Genomic DNA, 22477 nt, shown 5'->3' on the forward strand with positions numbered 1-22477 from the left:
CTAAGTATCTGGTTCAAAGCCACACCCCTCTCCACTGTAGTCCCACTCAATCTAGCAAGCTTGTCTTGTAAGTTCTTTAGTGTTGGTATCAAAAAAAAAAAAGCACCCAGTACACCATGTAAAGTGGTTGGCATTAGGAAGGGCATCCAGCTGTGAAAAGTTATGCCAAAGCAGATATTGGGGCTTGACAGATTCTTTTGAACTGTGCAACAACATGCCAGTATGGAAGATGGTCATTAACTGATGAGGATGATGATATATACACATTGTATACATACACATACATATATATATATATATATATAATGTATGTATGATGTGTGTGTGTGTTTGTATATATTTGTGTGTGTGTGTGTGTGTGTATATATATATATATATATATATATTATATATAGCGTGGTGTGGTAAGTAGCTTGCTTACCAACCACATGGTTCCGGGTTCAGTCCCACTGCGTGGCACCTTGTGAATGGATTTGGTAGACGGAAGCTGAAAAAAGCCTGTCGTATATATGTATATATATGTGTGTGTGTTTGTCCCCCCAACATCACTTGACAACCAATGCTGGTGTGTTTACATCCCCGTAACTTAGCGGTTCAGCAAAAGAGACTGATAGAATAAGTACTAGGCTTACAAAGAATAAGTCCTGGGGTCGATTTCCTCGACTAAAGGTGGTGCTCCATCATGACCACAGTCAAATGACTGAAACAAGTAAAAGAGTAGAGTATATATACATATTGATGCATTTATGTATATTTATATATACACATTACACACACACATGTATACATATTGTATGTATTGTATGTATTGTATGTATACATACTATGTACAACATATATATTATATATATAATATTATATATATAATATATATATAGTATTTATATATGTGTACGTATGGTGGGTGTATTACTATATAAATATATATATATATATATATATATATATATAATAGTATGTATACAAATATATATATGTGTGTGTGTGTATTATATATGATGTGTGTATACATACACAACACACCCACACACACATATATACATACATACCCTTATGGTATGTATGCATATGTCAGTATTTTGTATTTTACTGATATCCTAAAACTATTTCATTAATGAAATTTGAAATTTTGTTATGAAACAAGTTTATCTATCTTTGTTACAGTTTCGCATGTAGCTTATCATTGCCAATCCTTGCTACATGAAATATTATGAAATACAATATGGTCCGATTAACCAATAACAGACTTCACATGCTATCAAGTCAGAATTTCGTTTTTTGCAATATCTTTTATTTATATTCTTTTCAACAACTGATCATTATCAACTGTGAAAAGAAATGGTACAAGTTATTTCTGGTACCATGTAATACCGCTCCCCTTTCCATCTGTTAAAAGTATACCAGTTAAGACTGCTAAGCCCTACATCATCACTAACACACTCTTAATTACTGTTAGCTAAAACCTGGTGGTGCCAACATGCTGTTTTTTCTCCTTACTCAGGTGTAATCACTGTCTGTGAGGGCTGCTATACTTACAGTACTCTAGCAACCAGTGCTTATTTAAGCTTGGCAAATGTTGCTGAGAAATCCAACAGAACTTTATTGCAGCTACTCCTCTCTTTCACCAACCATATCACTGCTACTATCTCCTCCCACCATTCTTGCAAGTCAGTCTGTTAGCATCTTATTATGCTCCTGCCTGGGCTTCTTCCACCAGACAACTTTCTCTTGACATGTCTGCCGATGTTATCACCTTTTCGAATCTTGTATACATCCTGGATAACATTCCGTGTGGACATACGAAAGACTATAGAACATTAATTCTAAACTTTGTTACACTATTTATTCTTATCGTGTTTCCTTTCTGCCTGTTCAAATGTAAAAGCTGAGAAAGTTGTCGAGCCTTTTTTCGACCATTGCACCTGTTGTCTTTACATTTACAGAATGGGGGCTGACGTTAGTGAGTACTCTTTCCTTATTATACTACTTTTGTATTGTTCTGCCACATTGCTTAACACATTACTTATCTCTCGTTGTTTACCTTTTCCTATCGCCTTGGAACTTTTCATTGTCCCAATGTGTTGAATTGTTGATGTTTTACATAATGTTGTTACTGTATTTGTTTTAAATGTTTACGTTTGTTTGTGTCTTAAACACTTGATGTATTCTCAGTTCTCATTTATTTTTGTTACTAAAATATATTATTACTTTTTATCTTTTATGATATTGTTTTTTATTATTATTTACTATCATTTTTCGAGGGTATCATTTATTTTCAAATAAATTTACTTTTAAGTTATTTAATAAGAATTAATTAGAAAAGATCCATTACTTTTTTCAAACCTGTTATTTCTTATTAAAGAATAGATTTCAGTATTTCATTGATATAAAGAAATGTTCTAATTATTTTAATTATATTCACTGCCTTAATTATTTGTATTTTATTGTTAGTTATTTCTGGGTTTCTATAGAGGCATCTCATAGATCATGAGTTCATATCTTACATGAAGCAAGACATTTAATTCTACATATCCAAGAAAGTAGAGAAGTTACAGAATACAAACCAGGACTTTAGAGAAATTAGTTACTGAGATCCCAGAGAAAAAATAAAAATTGTAAGCTATCTCTGGGGAGATTGTTATTTTTTCATGCTTAATGCTACAGAAACTGATGTCAGGTGCTGCTTCTGTAAACCCTACAGAATCAGATATTGCCTCTGTGGATTCTTAATTTCTACTGCAGAAAACAATGAATCAAGATAGTCACTACATGTTAGAAATACTACTCGAAATCCCCTCTTAAAGAAAGGAAGGACAATTAGATGATATAGTCTTACAATACCATATAGAGACAAGATACCCATGGCTATTATGTCTTATCATAGGTTTGCTCAGTAAGGATTTACCTGGTGCTAAACAACAACAATACTAAAAGTAGTTCCATTAGATTTTTGTGTCTTCAGTCATCAAAATGTTGCTTTTGTTTTAAGTGATGATCCTAAGCTATCAAGGATTAACTCTTTAGACTGCCTCTAATTTTAGAATGTCCCTATTTAAATGAGACCCAGCTATCATAATCTTTATGTAAGAACCTTTTTATGTTTGAAACATCAACTTGATAAAAAAGTTAATTATTTTACTAAATCCCTCAAATTCATGATTGTTTTCAAGAATTAATTGAAATATAGATTGTGTCTCATTAGGAATATTGAACCTGAAAGAGTTAATGTAATAGAAGAAATCTACAAGGGTCAACGGTGATGTACAAAATTCCTATGGTTTGACTGTTTTATGATAGAGGAATGAAGAGTACCTTAACTGTCTGTACATTTGTAAAACTGATTAATCTTAACAGCAACTAAGTCTAATACATTCAGGGGTAAAGATGAATAATTAATGAAGTCAAGTACACCCACACCCCATTCTGTTCTTACTAATTATCAAAATTACTTTGCTCTTTCATCATCATCATCATCATCATTTAACATTTTCCATTCTGTCTGTTCTGTTGGGTGATTTGATGGGCTGGCAAGCTGGAGAGCTATGCCAAGTTCTGTTTGTTTTGCCATATTTTCTATAGCTGGATACCCTTCCTAATGTCAGCCACTTCACAGAGTGTACTGGAAGCATCACCAAAAAACTTGCAAGGCAAGACAAAGTCCTCGCCCTGACTGGGGGAGGGGTAGTATTGAGGGAAGTAGATTTGTACCAGTTGATGAGAAATTAAAGAATGAAAGAGGTATAGAGATAAGTGTCACACTGTAGAAGAGATACAATTGGAGAACAAGGGAGAAGGAAACCTAGAGAGAAAGATGGAGTGAGTGGGAGAGATGATGATGTTAGGACATGCACTCAAAGTACAGTGTGTGGGAGGAGATACAGAGGATGGGACTGGGTGGGGAGACAGAGGGGAAAAATTTCATGAGAATTTGATGAGATATGGTTAGATGGGATAGAGGTGGCTCTAGTAATTGAAGGTGAGAGACATGAGTGTCTTGCAGGGAGGGGGTTATGTTAGATATGTGAGGGCATTGGGAGAGAGTGAAGATAAGAGAGGTGTAAAAATGCAGTTTAGCAGAGTGGAGAGAGCATAGATGGAGGAAGATGAGGAATGGAAGTGGTTCTGGGGAGGGGGAGGAAGGGAGAAGGTAATGAAGGTGGGTGCATGGTCTGTGTCCATTCTGCTCTCCAGTGATAAATGGTAGATGAATAATATGAAAGATAAAGAAGTGATGAGTGTAGGGAATGAGATGTAGGGGAAGCTTAATAGGACAGTGGGAATGGGGATGGGGTAGAGCTTTGAGCATACAAGCATTTAAGAAGGTGGTTTTAGGATATTGATTCAGTTGTGGTGGGTGAGATTTCTCAAGCACAGTAAGGTACCAGATATCTCAGTCCTTTGTCAGTATTTTGAGATTGACCCTCAATACTTTGTCCCAGATCTTCTTAGGTCTTGCTCTTCTACAAGTTCCATTCACTTTAAGTGATCAGCACATCTTTATGCAACTGTTGTCATCTATATGCATATGACTGAATCAGCATGTATGCTTAACTTTTCTCTATATATACTAGCACTCAGGAGAGAATGACTGGGAGATGAGAAATTAGTGATGTGAGAAGCTTGAAAGATAAAGTAATGGGTGACAAACAGACGAATGATAAAAGAATGTGTGATAAGTGAGATTTCTGATGAAAGTCTGTGTTACAGTGGGGCAAGTGATAAGAGTGTTGCAGAGCTGACTGGTTATCAATGAAAGCAATGATATAAACTGCCTGCCACAGCTAAATAGGTCCCTAAGTAACAGAAGCTATCAACTACTTCTAGAGTGTTGCCTGAGGGAAGTTATTCTGCAAGTGCTTGTAGCATTCACTGTTGCTATGCACCTGCAATATGCACAGTTTACCTTCTCTGTTAACATACTTAAGGAATCACTCCATCTCTTACTCATCCTTAGTTTACACTGGATTTCTGCCTACTTGTGTGTGTATATAATTATTTTTAAGCCTTCTTTTTCTTGCTTCTTGAGGTCCTATTCTAAGTCTGGATACCCTTCTTGGCACCAACTCTTGTTTCTAACTGAGGTATTTTATTGTACTGGTCTTTATACATTGAACAGCTTAGCCCTGTGTGTGTGTGTGTGTGTGTGTGTACACACACACTCTCTCTCTCTCCCCCCTCTCAAGATGATTGTTGTATGGTTTCTGTTTACCAAATTTCAAACTGAATTTCTAATAAAAGATACTTCCTCAGGGTGATATTCAAATAAGAAACTAGACAGTTGTGAAGAAAATGTAAGCATATCCCATGTCAATGTCCCCCCCCCACACACACACACATACACGTGTATCATTGTCATCATTATCATCATGGCTTTGTCTCATATCTGCACAGTGACAAACTGACTAGATAATCAGTCTGGATTGGGTCATATTTAGAGTTTCTTGTTTCCAAGATGGATCAGGAATTACATCTCACTCATACTTGTTATATTGACATGCCTTTCTTGACATCAACCACTTTACAAGTGTGTTTTATCATGACATCAGCACTAGTGAAGCACATGTGTCGTTGCATGCATGCGTGTGGACTAATTCATTGGTTTTATATAAACACACATTCATTTATTGGGTTGTAGCCATGCTAGAGCACTCCATTCAATGTTATTTGTCGCTAATATTGACTCCCTTATTTTGTAGATATTTTATCAAACTTGTAAGGACAAAAATTGGCAGAGAAGAGATGTTCCTGGAACTGCCAATAATTCATATACATATAATACATTCATAAATACATTCATATATAATATATATAGAATATATATATATAATATTATACATACACACCCTATATATATGTGTGTATGTGTGTGTATATATATATATATATATATATATATATATATATATTTGTTTGAAAAAACCCCACTCGATTGGGAGAAAGCGCTAATCCGAATGATATGATATAATGTAAAAAATGTAATATATATAAATAAATATCTATAAATATGAACCATCCAATCTGATTACCTCATTTTTTTCTAAGATATATAATATATATATATGGAATTCTGCACACTTGCCCTGTTTACCCAGTTTCACTTTCAAGGCTTTGGATAACCCAGGGTTAGAAGACACTTCCCCAAGGTGCAGAACAACATAATCGTAAACCCAACTTCTTAACCACACAACTACACAGTATCCCACATTATTAGGCAAATCAACCTTCTCAATAAATAAATGTATATTTGTTCAAAATCAGTTGTTTTCCCCTGACTGTTGGCAATACCTATCTGCGCATTTTCTGTTAAAATAAATTGGATCTGCACAGACGGAAGCAAACAGCAGCCATTATTGTGTAGCAGCAACATTTCTGCTATCCCAAATTATTAGGCAGGTGCCCAATTTAAGTGTCATGGGTCAGAAACGTGATCTTACCTCAAACGAGAAGTCTAGGTACCATCATGTCAGAGCTTGGAAAAGACAAAAACAACCATAGAAATATCCAAAATATTGGGAAGAGATCACCGAACAGTGAAGAAATTTGCACAGTTTCTGTCCGGTCATGGGCAGATAGAGTCAAGTCAAAGGTTGCTTCGAATCAAACTTCGTCACGTGTGAAGAGGGAAGTCATGTGGAGCCCATGTCTGACAAGTAGAGAAGTCTTCAAACATTGTGGCAGGGACGAGGTGTTGAAAACTACCAGATGTTGCCTCTTGAAGTAGGTAGCCAGGAGTGTTAAACCTGTTACAAGATTCTATCTGAAGGCTGTTCATAAGCAGGAGAGACTGAAATGGGCAGAAAAATACATGAAGATAGATTTTTTTCAACAGTTCTGTTCACTGATGAATGCTGTGCTACCCTTAACAGACCAGATGGCTAGAGTAAAGGTTGGGTATCAATCAGCAAGAACTGTCCTCATCATTTGAGATGCCAACAGGGAGGAAGTGGGGTCATGTCTTGGGTTGGTATCCTTGGTGGTATTATGGTCAGGCCATGGAAAGTCCCAGTTGGCATTAAGATGACATGGAAAACATGTTACCTTCTTAAAGAACAATTTCCATCTATGGTTCAAAAAGCAAAAACTTTCATTCTAAAGAAAGCTGGTCTTTATGCAAGATAATACCCTGTCTCATGCAGCGAAGAATTCTAAGGAATACCTGCAGCAAATAGGCTTCTCTGGAGGTCGTTTGATGGAGTGGCCACCTTGTTCCCCTGACTTAAACCTGATTGAGAATCTGCAGAGTGTCCTGAAGAGTCATGTTTACCAAGACAGCAGTTTTCAAGTAAAGTTGCCATCTGGAATGCTATTGTAAATGCTGCTCAAAGCATGACACAAGAAGATATCATCACCTTGACAAATTCAATGGATCAATGCATAAAGAAGTTTATTGCATGTAAAGGATCATACATCAAACATTAGGAGTTGTATGATGTCATAGTTCCATGATTATTTTCATTTGAACGTATTATTATGTTTCCCATCAAGTCCTTTATGAATAATTTTTTTGTGAAACCTTTACTATTGAATTAAATAAATGTTTGTTCTGATACAATTATCATTTTTATTATACTTGCCTAATAATTTGTGACGGTGAAAATGTTGCCCAATCACAAAAACGGCTGCCATTTGTTTGGCATCTGCACAGATCCGATTTATTTTAATAGAATGTGCACAGATAGGTGTTGCCAACAGTCAGTGGGAAAACAACTGGTTTTGAATGAATATTCATTTATTTATTGAGAGAAGGTTGATTTGCCTAATAATGTGGGACACAGTGTATATGTATGTCACTGTGTGGCACCTGGATGGCCCTGGGCTAATCAAAACCTTATCAGTGAATCTGGTAAATAACCAAAAGAAGCCAGTTACACACACACACACACACAGATAGACACACTCACACACACACACAGATAGACACACTCACACACACACATACAGAAGGAGAGAAAACTAGTCATGACAGTTTAGATATTGTTTTACATACCTTATTTGATGGTATAAACAATGCGTGTATATATTAGATGCACCCTATTTCAGCAGGGCATATTCAGGAAAAAATTGTTTTTAGTGCATTAAAGCCTATGGGAAGCCCAGATTTGCATATAGGATCTGAAGTGATTTTTTGAGAAATTTTGTCATAAAAAATGTGCAGCATTTGTCATCAAATATATTGGTGATTATTAGTTATATATTTTAAATTACATAATTTAGATTCATTCTCAAACAAGTAGCTTTTACATGTAAAATTATTGGATGAGATGTCAAAATCAACCTGTCACCTTATTTTAATATCACATGATAATTGTAAATGAACATCACCATCTTACTGTGTCCTTTGTTTTCCATACAAATAGTGTCCTTCAATTTCTGTAAAAACATGTCTAGTTTTACTTGAAAACAGATGAAGCATAGTAACAGGAAGGGACATCCAACTGTAAAAAATCTGCCTCAGTGAATTCTGTCCACTCCATGCAAGAATGGAAAGGTGGACATTAAAAGGATGACAACAACACTGTCAATATTAGTGATGTGAATGGAATATAATAGATATGTCCCATCAAAATGTAGAAGTGAAAAATTGTAAAACATGCGTGTTTGGTCTATAATATGGTTAACAATCAGATAAACTATTTAACATGTAATCTAATTACAAATCTGAGATTTCATGTCTTTATTAGACTTTATCAATGATAGATTATAGAACAGCTGTCTCACTATGCTGAAGCAGCTGTTTCAGTGATGGCCCCATCCAATTTTCCTCTTTTATTAAAATTTCACTTCCATACTTACCTAGTAATATCTTCCTACACTCCACTCCAAGCAGCTGAGATAAGATTAATGTTAAGACTTTAGATTTTGTGTCTTTCTAAAACAGGTCCCACATACTTAGAGTAATGGGTTCAAGGTTTTACCATTTGATCCTTCTGAGGTGGGTAAGTGTTAATAATAGGTAAAGTACGTAATTAGTCCACCTGGCTTAGTAAGAAGTTCCAGTGCTACATAATGGGTAGATGCTGATCCTGGGTAAGTTATATAATTAGTCCACCTGACTAATATACAGGTCAGTAGATGCTACATGGTCAGTAAATGTTAACCATGAGTAAAGTACATAATTCACTTGACTGACAAGTTCGATTGCCACATGATGGATAAATCTTAACCATGGATACAACATATTATTAGCTCACCTGGCTGACAAGAGGTTCCCTTATTACCTTGTAGATGAATGCTGATTTGTAAAGTCAAATCAGAATTCAGTTGTAAACGGTTAGAATGTGGTTGGAAACAGTTGAAGGGAAACTAATACATTTTTAGTGCCCTCTTTGGAAGTCAAAGATTGTTCCAACAGAATTTGAACTTAGGTCATCAAGGCACTGAATTTAAATTGTTATTAAACAACCTGTTAATCATTTTACAACTTCAAGTAGCAGCAGTATATTGATATTAGTGTAGCCATGTGGTTAAGCAGTTTACTTTTCATGGTTCCACTACACAGCACCTTAGCCAAATGTCTTCTGCCATAGCTTGTGAGTGGACTGTGTATGTTGGTGAGTGGTTGATTTAATGGGTCTCCTTGTTTAACACCACTGACTGGCTTATGGTGGAAGCTTTATAGTAAACTTTGGGACTGGATCTTTGATTTGAGCAAACAATAATTGTTTATTCTAACAGTCATTGAGACACTGTAAAGCATAAAAAAATCATGAGCAATTCTTCAATATACTCAATATAGATCAATTTAAAGAAGTCATTTTAATCAAGAGCCGGGACACACCCATTATTGCATGTGAAAGTTTTGAGAGAGAATGTAGAATGAAGTTTAAAATAGACAATAAGTTATGTGGTGTGATGCAACCTTTTTATTCTCTTTTATTTATTTTATCTTCTACTTGCAGCCATGCTGGGGCACCACCTTTAAAGATTTTTAGTTAAATGAAGCGATCCCAGTACTTTTTTTTAAGCTTGGTATTTATTCTATTGGTCTCTTTTATTGAACCACTAAGTTATGGGGACATAAAATACCCAACACCGGTTGTCAAGTGGTGGTGGGGTACAAACAAACACAAAGACATATGCAGATACACACACACACATGGTGGGTTTTTTTCAGTTTCTGTCTACCAAATCCACTCACAAGGTTTTGGTTGGCCAGAGGCTATAGTAGAAGACTCTTGCCCAAAGTGCCATGCAGTGGGACTGAACTGTGAACCATGTGGTTGGGAAACAAGCTTCTTACCACACAGCTACATCTGTGCCTATTTATTTATTTATTGTTTTGTAAACTTCCGTTTACATTTGCAGCATGCAATATAATGTTGGCACCTTACCAAATTATTCAGTAAACTACCTATGCCAAACTTCCTAAACAGATGTCAGTTGTCAAATTTTCAACTTCCTCAAGATTTTAGCAGATGAGGGCAGTACAATTCCCTGACTGGGCTGTGAGTTGTGTTTTTGACCAAGACACTTTATTTCACATTGCTCCAGTTCAATCAACTGGATAAATGAGTTGCAACACTGGTACCAAGTTGTATTGGCCTTTGCTTTCCCTTGGACATCTGTGGCATGGAGAGTGTATGCATGGATGACTGCTAGTCTTCCACAAAAACAACCTGCCTTGGTCTTGTACCTTGGAGGGGAACTTTCTAGGTGCAATCCCATAATCATTTGTGACTGAAGGGGGTCCTTACATGCATGTGTGTGTGTGTGTGTGTGTGTGTGTGTGTGTGTATATATATATATATATGGCTCAACACATTGAGTTGTAACAAGCACCTAGGATTACTTGAGGTAGACAATCCCAATATATTTCATCCGCTGGATAACTCCTGGGTTCGCTTCACTGGATTATAGATATTTTACTGAGTGTATATCCAAGACAAAATATGAAGATAAATACATCTGCATATTCTTTTATAGCTATTCAACATATTTAGTTTAAATTAATCCAATGTGTGTTTCTGCTGTATAGACATCTTAGAAATTGCATTTGCATCCAGCTACTTTCAACTGGTTATTAGTCTACACAACTTTATTTAACCCTTTCGTTACCAAACCACCCAAAGCCGCCCGAAAAAAATTTTGGTTAATGTGACCAAGCCGCCCAAACCCGCCCATATTTACCTATTCATATTTAAATGAGAATATCAGAGCAAATTTCTTTAGTACATTCGTGAAAACACTGATTATAGTTCGTAAACAGTTCATCTACAGTTTTGTACAACGATCGAAGTGTAATTTTAATTCCATGAATTTTGGGAGATTTTTTTCCAAAATTTGTTCCTATTGTTTTTTCAAAATTTGTAATTCTGACAAAAAATGGATACGAATTTCATTATATCAAGCAGCGAGTCAGAATTCGAAGGGTTTTCTACTGAAGACCTTGATAAATCTAACTCTATGACTGAAAAAAAAAGCACGTGGTATTTGATAATGAATCTGATGTTTCATTTTCCGAAAGTGAAAACAATGAATCCGAGAGCTCCGACAGCGATAAAGAAAATGAATTGGCACCTGAATGGAGTGAAAATTTAAAAACTGTTTCTTTCGGTGATTTTTCTGAAGAAACTGGACCAAGCCACAGACTTTCCCAGGAGAGTAAAGCCTTAGACTATTTCTTTTTACTTTTTTGAATGAGCCTATTTGAAATCATTACGGCGGAAACGAACCGTTACGCTAATGTAAACAAAGCGAAAGAAAGGATAGTTAGTGGTTTCCCACAACCTTAAATGAAATTAAGACTATTTTGCCATAAATATTATTATGGGTATCAGAAAGTTACCCAGAATAACAAATTCTATCATAAAATTTTGTTGTATACCCACAATTGAATTTAGCTAATAACCATTTTCTATAGCGATGTTTGAACAAAATTTTACCAGAATAACAAATTCTATTCATTAAAATTTGTTGTATACCCAATTTGAATATTAGCTAATAAACCATTTCTTAGCGATGTTTGAACAAAAATTAATAATTTTCTATTTGTTGAAATTTCTGTATCTACCTGCAATTAGAGTCACTTTGAGACAAAAATTATAGTTATAGAATTGGTTGAGAACTTTTCATTAAATTATCTTCAAAAAAAATCATTTTATATTGATAAAATAAAAAAAAGTTATAGTTGGTTTAATGAAACAGACAAATTTTTGATTATGTTTAGAAATTAATTGAAACACATAAGGGGTGTATTTTGGTCAGAAATATAGTAACGAAAGGGTTAATGCATGTCCGCTTATGTGGTTTGAAATGAACTAGGCTTAGCTAGCATTATTTTGTTCAGTTACTATAGTTTTTGAATGAAAAGAATGAGAGAGAAAGATTTAGAAACCTGATATGGCTATAAAAACTGCTATGAGGTTGACCCTAGGCTGACTCTAGGTTTGAATTTCAAATCGAGAATACTAGACCTTTAATTAGGTTGAAGTGTATTTCTTTTTTAAACACTAGCCTTAGGTGGATTAGGAATTAGTGAGTTTCAGATATTGCATACAGTTACCAGTCACTAATTCAGATATAAGTTAACCCATTAGCATTTAAACTGGCCAGATCTGGCTTCTCACACCTATCCTACAATGTCATTCTGAAATTATATCTTTCAAGAACTTTCAAATATGTAGTATTCAGTATGGGGTGGGGGATACTGATTAGTACTTGATATAGGCAAACTAGATATTATACTGATAGTTACCATGTAAACTCAGGCACTTCCTATTTATTTGGTGCTTAATTAAAAATCCTTTCAATGGAAGTATTTGAATGTCCTTTTGTAAAGGTGTTGACATCTTAGGACCTATTACTGGTTACTATTAAGCAACTGGTTTCTAGACGTGAAAATATGTATACATATCTACATGTATACACACACACACACACACAGTGTGATGGGTAAATTGTCACTTTTATATTTTTAATTCCACGCATTTGCATTGTTTTTGATTTTGTTGACTACACAGTGTACTAGGTCAGTTGGGCACTGCCTATGAGAAAAACCGTATCATGACGCAATTCACTCTGCCAGAAATTTGGAAATGACATGCTGTACTGCTTGGCATTCACACTAGAAGCTCCAATACAAACATTTTAGAGTGTTTGGGTGTCAATCTAAGGACAGTGCTGAGGATTCGGAAAGAGTTGGATGAGTCTAATGGTGATTATGAAGGTGTTTGGAGTGATCACAAGTGATGGTGATGTTATGCTTCCATTCATCTTCCTACACAGCCTCAGACTCAACATGAAGGCCTACATCAAATGCCTGGAGGAGGTAGTGCTGCCCTGGGTCAAGAGGGAGGCTGCTGGATGACCCTATGTCTGGCAACAGGACTCTGCACCATGTTATGCAAGTAGGAGAACCCAGACATAGCTGTCAGACAATTTCTGTGACCGCATCACCCCTAACATCTGGCCACCTTACACCCCAGACTGCAATCCTCTTGATTATTATGTGTTGGGTACTGTTGAGCGACCAACAAAACTCCTTGTAAGACCAAACATGAACAGAAGGCAAGGATTATGGCAGCATTCACCAACTTAAACAAGGAGACCATCCAAAAGAGTTGCAGGAGATTCCGAAGTTGTCTGGAGGCTGTGGTTGAAGCATAGTGATTTTATTGAATAAATTTACTCTTTAGTATTTCAAGGTATTTTTATGTAATTTTGGTAAATATATCTGTTACAGTGAGATGTCTGTTATTTTCATTTTTGCATAATTTAGACAATTTATTCACCGTACCCTGTATACACACACACACGTGTATATTTTTTTTTTCTTTTACTTGTTTCAGTCATTTTGACTGCGGCCATCCTTGAAGTGTTTTAATCAAACAAATTGACTCTAGGACTAGTCTTTTTTAAGCCTAGTACTTATTCTATCAGACTCTTTTGCCAACATGGTAGGCTATGGGAATGTAAAAACATCAACATTAGTTGTCACGCAGGGGTGAGGGACAAACACAGACACACACATACTTATATATATATGATGGGTTTCTTTCAGTTTCACTCACACTGCTTTGGTTGGTCTGTCCAAGGCTATAGTAGATGACACTTCCCCACGGTGCCACACAGTAGGACTGAACCTGGAACCATGTGGTTAGGAAGCAAACTTCCTACCACACATTCGCACTTGTTATTACACACACACACACACGCACATGGTTTAATGTTCACTTTTCCATCCTAGCATGATTGGACAGAATTTGAAACAGATGTTTCTGTGGCCAGATACCCTTTATGTCAGCAACCTTCACCTGGTTCCAAACAAGCTAATATTTCTCCACAGGCTGTCATGTCTATGCAAAATATTCTGTTCTACTCTAGACACAAGGCCCGAAACTTTTTGGAGGAGGGGGCCAGTCAATTAGATCGACCCCAGTATGCATCTGGTATGTAATTTATTGAACCCGAAAGGATGAAAAGTAAAGTTGACCTCAACAAAATTTGAACTCACAACGTAAAGACACATGAAATACCGCTAAGCATTTTGCCCTGCGTGCTAACGTTTCTGCCAGCTCTCCGCCTTGTCTATGCAGAATATTGAAAATGGACGACACTTGTGTAACAGTAACTCTCATTTACAGATATCATGTGCTGTCAAGGCAAGGAGACACAAATACACACACTCACGCATTGTACATACACACACACACTTATATCAGAAATGTATTTGAAAACTAGAATTCCTGCATAGGGAATTTCCCCAATTTCTTTAAACTAACAGTCATCCATGTGTATGCACCTACAATAGATGCAGAGGATGAGGTGAAAGACACCTTCTATGAACAACTGCAAACTGTGGTCGAGAATGTGCACAAACATGATATGGTCATAGTAACTGGTGATATGAATGCCAAGGTTGGAGCAAATAATTAGGGGAATGAGAGAATAATGGGTAAACATGGAACAGGAATTATGAACAGTAATGGCAGAAGGCTTGTAGAATTCTGTGGGATGAATGATCTCATCGTTACTGGAACTATATTCCCACACAAGGACCTTCACAAAAACACCTGGATCTCTCCAGATAAAAGAACATCAAATCAAATTGATCACACACTTGTCAAATGTAAATACTGCTCATCAATAAAAGCCACCCAGGTCATGAGAGGCGCTGATGTTGCAAGTGATCATCAGCTTTTAAGGTCACAAGTGAAGCTGAAACTTAGAAAACACTTGTACAAGACAAAGACAAAAACAAAATATGACACTTGTAAACTACAAAATCAAACAATCAAAAGCAAGTTTATTATGGAACTGAAGAATAAATTTGCTTTACTTGAGGCGATTCCAGAAGAGATTGACAGATCTCTGTTTCTGTTACCATTATTACAACAGCCACTGTTCATCTGACCTTCAAAACTGTATAGCTCCCCACCTTCTCACTCTTCACCAGATACATCTGTCTTTTATGTTTTTTCATGTCATCTCAGATCCTACATCAAGTATTCTTATTAATTATTCCTCCCTATCACTACCATCCTGATGAAATCACTCTCTCTGTTACATTGACCTAGAGAGCTTGACGCTCAATGAGGATAACCAGTCTGTGATGACCAATGTAATGTCCACAGTGCTTTAGCTTCCCTTACTAATTAAAAAAAAATACAAATATCTATTTTGTGTCATTATTATTGTCACTAATGATTGCTGTTGTAATATTAACAATTTATTTAAAATAATTACATTTGGTATCTTATTATGTAGCATCACTTCTGCTGTTTTGTTTGTTAAATTATATATATTCCTGTCTTCTTTTAAAACAGGGAGCATGTTATGTCTTGGACGTTCCAATTACTTTCGCTTCAATCACCCTCAAGAAGCTAAAATGATTAAAAGTGCTATGCCTGACTGCCGTATATCTATGGTTCCTTTAAACTTTCTTCATGGTAAGTAATGAAATATTTAAAATGCCTTGATTGAAATATTGTTATTACAATTATAATTGTTCATAGATGAAATAGTTTTAAAACAATATTATGTTCCAAACAGTTTGATTCCAGATCATAGTCATCATCATAAGATGTAAATGTGTCAGACTGGATTTGAACTAGGTACTTTTAATACACAACTAAGGGCAATAATGTTCATGTGCAACTAGTTGCACTTGTGCTGGTGGCTTAGTGGGTAAGTGTGTTATTATCCTTAGTGCAGAATTAAACATTACTTCTTCAAATCTGGTCTGATGTATATTGAAGTATGACACTTGATGACATGAACAATGGAACCTCCATGTGGTTGTTTGGACTGCTACAAGTAACAGCTAAATCTGCTTCAAATGACACCCATCAATCTTAAAAAAAGGAAGGATGTGTAGTACATCTAGAAGTACATTATTCTGTGTTTGAAATTTAGATGGTCATGGTTGGAATGTCTTTGATCATAGGGTTGTTCATTCATGGCTGACCTGAGTCTAAACATCAAAATGTAGTGTTGATGTTATTGTAACTTTCAACTGTAAAGAAATGGTCATTTAATTGTTCATTAAATAAGAATCTAATTAGAATAATTCTCTTTTAGTGCCTTATTAGTTTAACACACTCACTGGTCTGATTTCCACTCATTAACTTATTTGTTTTTACTAAAAATTTTCATTGCATTTTGCAACCTTTTCAATAGTTGTTGACTCTGTCCATTATCAGAACTGTGTTTTTGTTTTTCTTGTGCACAATAAATATTCTGAATATAATTGCAGAATCTCATTCTGTTTTCTTGTAATTAATTAACAGACTTCGTGTCTTTATAAGAATCACAGATTTCTGTTTGTAAGTTCTTTGCCATCACAGACAGAAACATAAAATGCAATTTACATCATGGAAAAATTAAAAAAATAAGAAAAAAATGAAGATCCCAATCAAGTGAGAGAATGGTGAAAAATAATGTCATTAATTCTTGATACCATACAACAGTAAAAGTTATATATAAGAGCAAGTGTATATAATGTGAGTTAACACTTAACTTTCTCAGCAGAAACTTTATCCGTTACTCATTATCCACTCAGCACTTGTTCTTCATTCATTCATTATATTCACCCTTCATGGTGGCAAACTGGCAGAAACGTTAGCACATCGGGTGAAATGCTTAGCGGTATTTCGTCTGCCTTTACATTCTGAGTTCAAATTCTGCCAAGGTTGGCTTTGCCTTTCATCCTTTTGGGATCAATAAATTAAGTACCAGTTGTGTACTGGGCTCAATCTAATCAACTGGACCCCTCTCCAAAAATTTCAGGCCTTGTGCATAGAGTAGAAAAGAATTATATTCACCCTTCACCCACCCACACTCCCTGGTTCTTTTGCCCTCATTACTTCTATTCACCTTGTACTTTGAGAGTCTACACAGACATCTCATCAACTTTATTTTTATCTCTTTCTAGCCCCATCCTAATCATCCACCTCCTCTCTTCTGAAATATGCATTGACATGTGGCCCCTTTTCAGCAAGAAATTGATTTTCATCTGGCCCCTCACCTTCTACCATGAAGCTACCTCTCTCGGAGTTAGTAGTCTTGCTAGTTAGTTGCATGGGGAACTCGCTAGTGCTGGTGCCCACCCCACAAAGCACCTGATATATATTGTATACTTTTGGTGCTAGGAAGGGCATCTAGTCATAGAAAAACATACTAAAGGAGACTGTGGAGCACAATCAATTTCTTAGATTTGTTGGTTCCTGTTGAACCATCCAACCAATGCCTGCATGGAAGATGGACATTAAATGATGATGATGATGTCAGAAGTTTGTTTTTCTCTCAAGATCTAAATTTTCTAATTCATTTTAAGGTTTTGTAAATGTAGAGGAGATTTAATAACAGTGAAACATGTTTAGAATTGTCTCCGTATTTACAAAAGATCAGTCATTTGGTCCCCCAGTGTATTTTAAATCAATTTGAATTTGGGAGTTCTTGCCTTTCTTGGCAAGAATTATCATAAATGTTTATCATTTTCTTTCCATTATATGTGAAATGTTAATTTGTTTTTGCCTTGGCTCACCATATTAAACAAGTTAATCCCCACATAAATCCACACAGCAAGTATTTGTCACTATTAAGTTGGTGTTTAGAATATAATGGCTTAAAAGTTTGTTGTTTAAAATGTAACATAAATGAAAGGTGATGTTTAGAATATTGTTGATGTTTAGAGTATAAGTTAACAAATGTTCTTACATGAAATTATGACAGAAAATTTCAATTTCAGTTTGGAGATTTTTAAATGAGAGATTTTTCTCTCCAAAAATATGAGAAGTGTCTCAAGGGAGTTAGTAAGGAAAATATTTATTTTGTCTCTGTTGACATAATTAATGACAGTCAAAGGTGACGAAAGAAGGGAATCTCAGTACAACACCACTGCCATAAAAGAAGGCCATGCTTAAAAATGATCAGATATTAAGATTATTGGTGTTTTATATTTGTTAAAATCTATTTTTTAAGCCAGTTTCTCAGTTTGTGAAATGTAAGACAATTAGGTGAAGTGCTTTGAAAATACTTAGTTTTGTTTGTCAGCCATATGAGGTGAAAAAGAACAATTGAATAAGTAGGGAGAGAGAGGAGGACACAGAAAAAGACAGACAGTAGATATATGGAAGAGGGAGAGAGAAAGAGAGAGAGAGTAAGGTAATTATTTTTGTTAGCATGAAAGGATGACCCAAATATAGAGAGCAAGACTTAATATGTTTCTCTATTGTTTTATTTAATCTTTTATTAAGCTTGGTGTTGGTGTGATGGCATGACATTATAGCCAAGTTTGACAAGGTGATACTTCACTCACTCACCTACCAGATTAGCTGACCCCTTCCCTCTTCTTTTTCTGAGACTCTTTTCTTCTTTAGCTCTCTTTAACATTAGAACAGCTGCTGTTTCTTCTTGATCAACAGGGGCCCTTTTCTGTCCTCTACACAGAATTATTCTTTCATACACACATTAGTAAAATGACTGCCCTCCTGTGTTCAGTGGTAAGTAAAAGAAAAACCCTTTCATGTTTTAGTCTCTTCTCAAGAATTTGTAGTGATATGACATCTCTCTCTCTCTCTCTCTCTCTCTCTCTCTCTCTCTCTCTCTCTCTCTCTCTCTCTTCTCCCTGTGATTACATTAAATGCTTAGTATCAGTTACATTTGTAACCTTATATGTTGGGTGTGGTGTTGGTGGTGGCAATAAAAGGGTAAGGTGGGGCAGACTGGGTAGAAACAGACCATAGTGTCAGATTAACTATTTTTGCAGTGTTTTCTTCTATTCCATGGGTGTCGGCTTTGTTTTTCACCTCCCTGTAATTGATAAGATAACTGCCTGTTGTTTAGCCCATGATCAAATAGGCCTATGATCAAACCACAGTGTAATTGAAGGCCTTCCAACCATTATTCTGTCTTTTTCTCCAAGCGGCAGTTAACCTTAGACTACTTTATCTAATCTATGTTCATAAAGTGTGATTTAAGGGTGAGATGGCTATTTTTTCTAGCTAGTCCATAAAGAGTGTATACTTCAAATACAGTGAAATTGTGATCATCCTATCTTCTTAGTACTACGATATCAATTTCTCTTTTTTTTTTTTTTGATCATCCCATCGCAGCCCTTTGGAACTCAGTATGCTTTCACTGAATTATGTTTTACAAACACCCCCTCCACATCTCTTTTCTTTTGGAAAAAAAGATTATTTAATCAAACTGAAGCTGATATAGTACAGTGGTTTTATCTTTTTATTTGTTTCAGTCATTAGACTGCGGTTATGCTAGGGCACTGCCTTGAAGAATTTTACTTGAACGAACTGACCTCAGTTCTTATATTTTTTTTATTATCTTTAGCCTGGTATAGTGGTATTTCGCCCATTACTACATTCTGAATTCAAATTCTGCTGAGGTTGACTTTGCCTTTCATTCTTTTGGGGCTCAATTAAATAAGAACCAGTTAAGCACTGAAGTCGATGTAATCGACTTAATCCCCTCTCCCAAGCTGCCCTTGTAAACATTTGAAATCATTATTTTCAGCCTGGTACTTATTTTATCAGTCTGTTTTGCTGAACTGCTAAGTTATGGGGATGTAAACACACTGACATTGATTGTCAGGTATGTGTTGAGGGAACAAAGACACACACACACAACGGGCTTATTTCAGTTTCCATCTACCAAATCCACTCACAAGTCTCTGGTCAGCCTGAGGTTACAGTAGAACTTGCCCATTAGATTAGCATATACATGGCTGAGTGTTCCAGAGATACACATACCATTTATGTAATTCTCAAGTAGAATCAGTGTGAATGTATGTGTGACAAGACTGGTATGGTCTCCATCTAATTAATTTCTCTCGCAAGGCTTTGGCAACACATATTTATTTAAGGTACCATGCCCTGGTAATTAACCTGGGACTGCATTGGGTGAAGTCAACTTCTTGAACTCTTGGTCATTTCTCATACCCCTGCATCCATTTAGACAATATACACTGACATTTACACATATTTTTACATACATAGCATACATAGTTTGTGTGTGTGTATATATGCATTTGTACCATTGTCATAATTGTTTTAATGTGCACTTTACTGTGTATTTATATCTATATATCAGTACATATGTGTGAAAAACGTACATACACACAAATACATATTCATACATATATAAATATATAAACACACATATATACATCATCATCACAAATACATACATCATCATCATCATTTAGCGTTTGTTGTCCATGCTGGCATGGGTTGGACTGTTTGACCAGGGCTGGCAAAGTGAAAGGCTGCACCAGATTCCAGTCTGATTTGGCATGGTTTCTGTGGCTGGGTGCCCTTCCTAATGCCAACCACCCCAAGAGTATAATGGGTGATTTTACATGCCACCAGCACTGGTACCATTTTTGTGACACCAGTATCTTCCACAAATACAATTTTACTTGGCTTGATGTGTCTTCTTCTCAAGCATGGCATAATATCAAAGGTTTCAATCATTTGTTATTGCCTCCATGAGGCCCAACACTCGAAAGGTGCTTTTCACATGCCACCAGCATTGGCTACCTTGCCTCCGTGAGACCCAAGGCTCGAAGGGTGCTTTTTATGTGCCACCAGCATGGGTGCCAGTATTGGCCACAACTACAATTTCACTCAGCTTCACACCTCTTTTCAAGCATTACATATCGCTAAAGGTCACAGTCACTAGTCATTGCCTCTGTGAGGCCCAGAGTTCGAAGATCATGCTTCACCATCTCATCCCATGTTTTCCTAGGTCTACCTCTTCCACAGGTTCCCTCTACAGTTAGAGATTGGCACATCTTTACACAGCTGTTCTCATCCATGTGCATCACATGACCATACCAGCACAGTTGTTTCTCTTGCACACCATATCTGATGCCTCTTATGCTCAACTTTTCTCTTAAGATGCTTACACTCTGGCATTCAGCAAAGCATACTGGCTTCATTTCTTTCAAGCTTACACATGTCCTCAGCTGTTGCAGCCCATGTTTCATTGCCATGTAGCATAGCTGTTTGCACATAGGCATCATACAATCTGCCTTTCACTCTGAGAGAGAGGCCCTTTGTTGCCACCAAAAGTAGGAGCTCTCTGAATTTTTCCCAGCTGACTCTTATTCTCACAGTTACGCTCTCAGAGCATCCACTTCCGCTACTAAATTGGTCATATAGATAAAGGAAGCTATTTAATACTCCTAGCTTACCTCCTTGGCAGTTGATGGAGTCTATTTTCTGTACATTTTTGGTATTTATTGTGCATGTGCATCTTCCACACACAAAAACTATTTCCCTGTTAACCTTCCTCTGATATTGCTGCACCTCTTATGTGTTCATAGCTTACACTGGGTACATCTTATAGAGTTTCTACCTACGCCTTTTCTGCAGATCGAACAGGACCATCTACCTGAAGGGATTTGTGATTTGTCTGCCTTCCTACTTACTAAGACTTACTAGGTTTACTCTAAGGCCTTTCAATTCTAGACCTTGCTTCCATACCTGAAACTTCCTCTCAAGTTCTGGTAGTGATTCAGCTATAAAAACAAGGTCATTAAATTCTTCTGTTACTGCCTGAAGAACTATGATGAACAAGAGGGAGCTGAGGACGGATATATATATATATATATATATATATATATATATATATATATATATATATATATATATATACATGTGTGTTTTTATTATGGTAGTTTTGACTTCAAAAGTCCCTCCTAGTGTGAGGCATTTATGTATAGTAATACCCTTAATATAAATAAATATATATAAAGGGAATAATTAATAAACTTTTGCCTTATGAGGTTTTTTCACGCCAACTACTTGATAAATTCTTATAAAGATTTTATCCTATATTTAAGTTGTGTATATATATATATATGTGTGTGTGTGTGTGTGTGTATGTATATATATGTGTGTGTGTGGAGGCACGTGGCTTAGTGGTTAGGGCATTTGGCTTGCAATTGTAAGGTCATGAGTTTAATTCCTGGCGACACAGTGTGTCCTTGAGCAAGACACTTTATTTCACATTGCTCCAG

General features: G+C 36.1%; 1 protein-coding gene across 11 annotated transcripts in view; it reads left to right on the forward strand.

The window, feature by feature from the left end:
* LOC115211639 (pleckstrin homology-like domain family B member 1) overlaps positions 1-22477 on the forward strand; it is a 487008-nt gene that overhangs the window by 265441 nt on the left and 199090 nt on the right. For 10 of the 11 annotated variants that reach the window (XR_004999075.1, XR_004999074.1, XR_004999079.1 and 7 more), the window contains exon 6: positions 15765-15887. Coding sequence is in view for 3 of the 11 variants with exons in the window: in XM_036502721.1 (XP_036358614.1) it covers positions 15765-15887 (123 nt within the window). In the remaining 8 variants the exon portion in view is untranslated. Of the gene's footprint in view, positions 1-1442; positions 1961-15764; positions 15888-22477 lie in introns of those variants that run through there. The other variant, XR_004999080.1, reaches the window with a different exon arrangement.

Source organism: Octopus sinensis, linkage group LG5 (genome assembly GCF_006345805.1).
Source record: "Octopus sinensis linkage group LG5, ASM634580v1, whole genome shotgun sequence".
In the NCBI taxonomy this organism is placed as follows: Eukaryota; Metazoa; Mollusca; class Cephalopoda; order Octopoda; family Octopodidae; genus Octopus; species Octopus sinensis.